This window comes from Ciona intestinalis, chromosome 10 (assembly GCF_000224145.3).
Source record: "Ciona intestinalis chromosome 10, KH, whole genome shotgun sequence".
NCBI classification, from domain to species: Eukaryota; Metazoa; Chordata; class Ascidiacea; order Phlebobranchia; family Cionidae; genus Ciona; species Ciona intestinalis.
Window position 1 is genome coordinate 1,561,827 of NC_020175.2, and position 5,423 is coordinate 1,567,249.

Below are 5,423 nucleotides of genomic sequence, written 5' to 3' on the forward strand. Positions count from 1 at the left end.
TTTATCCGCTATATCAGATTTTTAGGTTTATTTAGTCAATTATTTAGGTGCATTAAATCTCGGTAATCGGCAACTGTAATTTACAAAATATCGGTGTCGGTTTGAATATTGGTCGGGCTCTACTCAATGTGTTGCAATAATTAAAACGCACAATCAAAGGGAGATTATTAAAGCATCGTTAAAGCGTAGTTAAAACAAAGTAGACTCCCGGTTTCTTTCTCACATTCCATTTTTTCCACCGTTAAAACAATAACCTTGCATCGTCTTCTGCGCATATATACCACATACTTGCTTACGTCACACACGTGTTACGTCATAGACGGCATTATTCGCCGGGGAATTCCACGTGCTGTGGTGCAATCACGAAAGCAACCTGTTGTGTCGACGAGTTGAGCATCAATATAAACTGATATATTTTATGACGTGCGTAATAAATAATCGCACACGAATCTTGCGCAATATTCGGGTTCGCGCGAATATCAAAACTGTGCTGTTATTCGGCGAATCTATTCGGGTTCGGGTTCGCCTTGGCACATCCCTAGTTTTATATAGTCTGTGTAACTGTAGCAATATTATGCTATTTGGGTAGGCTATAGATTGTAATTGTAAAGAAAAAGGTTGTTCATGCAGATTAACCATGTGGGAAGGAAATATCATCTCACACCTTTCACCATTATAAGTGTTGCAGCAAACCTACAGAGAGCTCAGGTAAGTCATTTTACTGGCTTCAATTTTACTATAAACATGTACTCGTCTGTTAAAACCCTAGAGTTCGGACCACGCTCATACAAGTTGGTTTTAAAAGAAAATATACACCTAATAAATGCTATCTGTAGTAATTTTTTTTGTGAAAAAAGGTATTTGGTTTGATTAGAAAAGCGTTGTAAAAAGTGGCAAAAAATCCGCCCATTGTTGCATCACTCGCGGGCACTATGACGTAAATTACGTCCTGATCTGTTCTAATTGATCAACTGATATAAGCTTTGCTAGCGGAAAATCCACTGATGTTTGCAGCAAAATAGAATGCACTGTCGACATAGCGTTTTCTGTTTGTTTTAAATTAAGAAATATGCAAAAGTATTGCCGTAGCCTGATTTTATTTTAAAATTATTGTTTGTTTTTTTTAAATGTTTGTAACTGTATTACACCATTTAAATTTGTCAGTTTACTATAGTATTTTTATCTGATAAAGTGACATTAGTGAAGACTCTAGTTCACTAGCAATAGGTATGTATAGAGCCTTTCCAGTTTCAACCTGTACCTCCAATAAGTGTTGGGGAAGTAAGACAGGCCAAGTATACCTACCATGAAAACAGGTGATGTTGAGCAAATCAAAAATACAAATTGGTGGCTGGTGGGTTGACTAAGAATATCATATAGCATTTATTAAAAAATATGAGATTTAATAAGTCTGTTGGTTAAAGTGTTCACCGTCTTTTTTCGTTAATGTTCTGAAATTTGTGTAAACACATATGTGTTGCAAATATGGTATTTTTGACTGAGACCCGAGCATGGAATACAAATTTAGTGAAATCAATTTACGCTAAGATAGTGTTTATTGTTGGTCTTTGTACCAAAAAAGATGATCAATCACATTTTTATGGCGTTTAGTTTGCTTAGACAGTATCGCTGCACAGTTGATGAGAACTTTGTTCGATCGGTACGGGAATGACTGGAAAGAAAAAAAGAAATGTACCGTCAGTACTGATCATAAGTATAAGCGAACAACATTATAGTGACAGTTGAACAACATTTGCAAGAATATTTCATCATTCAGTTTTGAATGGTCTTGTTTCATACAAAATGTGATTCATGCAAGAGTTATGTTGTTTTAAACTATGTACATTCAACATTACTAGAAATACACATTTAAGTATTGGATTATTTTCACTGTTTTGAATAAAGAACGTTTATACCAGAAGAATTGTTTCTTCTGTGTTCTTCTGCAGTCTCCAAATAAATTCTGCTTCGCCTACTTGATCCGACAAGTTTCCTTACATATCCTGTTGTGAACATCGAACATGTAATAGTAAAAACGTCTGAAGTAAAATGTGCACCGCAATCATGAAATGACCGATGTAATGTAGCTTGCTTCTTTTTAAGCTTTACTCTTCCCTGGAAATAAAAAAAATTATATATATATGTATGGCTTTACAGTCATTCTTGTCTTGCTATTTTTAACACAGCACCAATCAGGCATGATTACTCGACTTATAGTTAACTCCCATATGGTAACTTTAATTACCGTTATATATATTTTCTTATTTTGTCTATGGAATATGGAAAAAAACGAATAGAATTTAATATCTGAATCCTTGAAAGTCACAAAAACTAGTTTCTGTAGGCTGTTTTGTGTGGTTAAACACTATTTTCTAGGAAGTAACTTCCAATAAGTTGCTGAAGCCATTTAAAGTATTGTTAATACCTTAAAAAACGTTTTACTTGCTTATCTGTCAAAAAGTGTACCAATAAACGATAGGCCAGGTTTTTCCCATAAACGAAATATTGTAATATGACATCACAGTGCCCGCCAGTGAAGTTTTTTACAACTTTAAAATTTGATTTTTTAAACAGTCATAACTTTTAAACTAAAGCAAATTTTCACAAACTAGCTGTTAATTTAGCATCAGTAGACATAAAAACTTTGTTCTTATGCAAAAAAACTGCACAAACATGAAAACCATGGGCCTTTTTAAGATGGCTTCTGACTTGTCAAATTGCTCTGGTAAACAAATGTAAAATACACAATTAATTCCCCAGGGAGTAACTTGCCTTTGGAAAGGCATAGGTAGCAGTCTTTGGTTAAACGCAATCGAAATCAGCAGCGAGTCAATTGTGAGTGAAGTATCATCTGGTAAACTACCAAAGGATGTTGGTTCCAATGCATCGATTAAAAGGCTTTCCTCTCATCTGGTATTGAAGCTTATCTCATCTGTTTTAGTGTCACCGTTTTTCTCAGCACATCTGGTTGAAAGTGTGCAGGTATTTAATATCTGTCTGTGTAAGATTTTATGGCTGGTTTTACTTATTTCGCATATCTGTACAACTTTCAGAGTGAAATAACTTCAGAAACACCAGGAATATTCTCATGTTTAACTGACGGGGTTTTTCGCTTGTTTGGTGTTGGAAGAGTGCAGAGTCCATTGTTGGTCCCGTTTCGACGTCTCATTCTCCCCACTGTGTTATACTCACTACTGCGGTAAATTAAATGATTCTAAACTCTTAAGCGAACAGATGCATGCACTTGATGTGTACAATATAAATTTGCAAAGATTTGGAAGACGGTATTGTCTAATCATAAATCTCACAGTTTCAAACATTCCTTTTTTCTTTGTTTGTACAGTATTTAACCCCTTCAGTTTAATGCTGGTAATCTGCAGTCTTGCTGAAATAGTCTGTGTCCCTAAAACACATACAATGTTTTTACTATCACAGCAAATTATAACATAGATGACAATAATGCACTTTACAGATATGTCTTATCAGCTTCACTTCAGCAACTTGTCCTCTACCTTATGAGGTTGCATTCCAGGCGTCAGCATGAAAAGCGGTTAGCAAGGCTACAACCCCGGTCTCCTGTATTTCAAACAGAAGAACCTCTCATCAACCCGGCAATAACACCTGATAGGAATTCCCCTTCTTCACTACTAACTGTAAGTTTAATTGTCACAGGGAGTTCTGGTGTGACATTTTTAAAAAGGAGTTTAAACCCATGCTTGTAAAATATAAGGAATCTCAATGATTAATGTGGCGAATACGATAATACTTTTACTCTGCTCATTTGTATACGCCTGTAACAGTAGGGTAAACCCATTTTAAGTTTTAAAACTTGGAATCTAAAACATATAATGTCACTGTGGTTCCAAAACCTGTAACAATACATGTATGTTACCAGTTTACTTTACATTCAGGAACATTACCCAGAATTGGTGTCCGGGTTCGTGGCAGATATGATTTCCGACATAATGTTGTATCCAATGGAAACAGTGCTACACAGACTGCATATACAGGTGGTTGTTTTATTGTTTGAATCTTAGTTTATATATTGTTCCGTAAACAACCGTTGTTGGCAGTTTGTCTAAGGGATATTTTATGTTTTTAAAAGTTCTTCCATACTATTAGACGCATGTGTCTTTGGATAAGTAACTTAAGAAACTCCGATACAGTGATTACTAATGGGTTGTAACACCCTGGGTAATGAGCCAACTCTGGCATTATCTCGGGTATCAATGGCATCTCACCCACATAGAATAGAAAATATATCCAAAGGTTTTTACTTTTTATCAATACTGTTCTCACAGGGCACACGTACCATCATTGATAACACAGACACGGGTCGCGGCTTCATGCCTGTAAGCTCGAGACATGAAGGTTTCTTTGACTGTTGGTCAACCACTGTTACACATGAAGGTTACATGGGTCTATACCGGGGCTTTGGGGCGTTAACAATGCAATATTCATTAAGATACGCAGTTTTAAGACTAACTAAACTTATTCTGCAAGTTGCTTCTGGTTGTTGATTGTAAATGATGTAAATGACTCCCATTTGTTATTAAAGTAACATTTTCATTTATTACTTATAAATATTAATGGTTATAACTAGCTTGGCTGATAAAAAATATAAACCAATTTTTTATAAGATATATCTGGTCGGGACTGCTATTTCTTGCAAAAAATGTTGCGTTTGTACAGTAAGAATGCAGTTATTTAAAAAGTGCTCAACTTTTGGAAAAAAATTGTTTTTTTCTTTAAAATATTTCTCTTAATATCTTGCTATGATATGCTCTTCTGTGCCTCTTCATTCATTTGCTTGAATACTTGTCTTAGTTTGCTTGTGATGGATTGTTAAAGAGTCCGGCCCACGGTTCTCATGGTTGCGCAGTTTTTTGCATAAGAATAAAGTTTTATGTCTACTGATGCTAAATTAACAGCCAGTTTGTGAAAATTCGCTTTAATTTAAAAGTTATGAACGTTTAAAAAATCAAATTTCAAAGTTGTAAAAAACGTCACTCGCGGGCACTGTGACGTCACAATGCAATATTTCGTTTATGGGGAAAACCCGGCCTATCAGCGGTTTATCGTTTATTGGTGCAGTTTTGATAGATAAGCAAATCAAAACGTTTTTTAAGGTATTAACAGTACTTTAAATGGCTTCAGCAACTTATTGGAAGTTATTTCCTGGGGATCAGTGTATAACCACACAAAATAGTATACCAAGCTTAGTGGAGAATTAGTTTTCGTGACTTTCTAGGGTTCAGATTTTAAATTCTTTTTCTTTTTTCCCTATATTGCATAGACTATATTTATATCTGTATTTAAAGTTACCATATAGGAGTTTACCATAAGCGGAGTAATGCATACATTGGTATGCCGGTCATCTCATATTTGTAGTGCACATTTTACTTCATATGGTTTTACTATGA

At 35.0% G+C, this 5,423-nt stretch overlaps 1 protein-coding gene and 1 long non-coding RNA gene across 3 annotated transcripts in view; one reads left to right on the plus strand and one right to left on the minus strand.

Annotated features, from left to right (window-relative positions):
- Positions 1-5,423, plus strand: part of LOC100181569 (solute carrier family 25 member 46) — a 10,069-nt gene that overhangs the window by 3,855 nt on the left and 791 nt on the right. The window contains exons 4-9 of one of the 2 annotated variants that reach the window (XR_003396312.1): positions 631-708; positions 2,761-2,982; positions 3,054-3,199; positions 3,473-3,653; positions 3,912-4,010; positions 4,302-4,845. Coding sequence is in view for 1 of the 2 variants with exons in the window: in XM_026836440.1 (XP_026692241.1) it covers positions 631-708; positions 2,761-2,982; positions 3,054-3,199; positions 3,473-3,653; positions 3,912-4,010; positions 4,302-4,520 (945 nt within the window). In the remaining variant the exon portion in view is untranslated. Of the gene's footprint in view, positions 1-630; positions 709-2,760; positions 2,983-3,053; positions 3,200-3,472; positions 3,654-3,911; positions 4,011-4,301; positions 4,850-5,423 lie in introns of those variants that run through there. The other variant, XM_026836440.1, reaches the window with a different exon arrangement.
- Positions 1,534-2,568, minus strand: LOC113474628. Its single transcript, XR_003396317.1, has 2 exons — positions 1,917-2,568; positions 1,534-1,672 (listed from the first exon to the last, which is right to left on the minus strand). It is a non-coding gene; the product is annotated as an uncharacterized LOC113474628 (long non-coding RNA).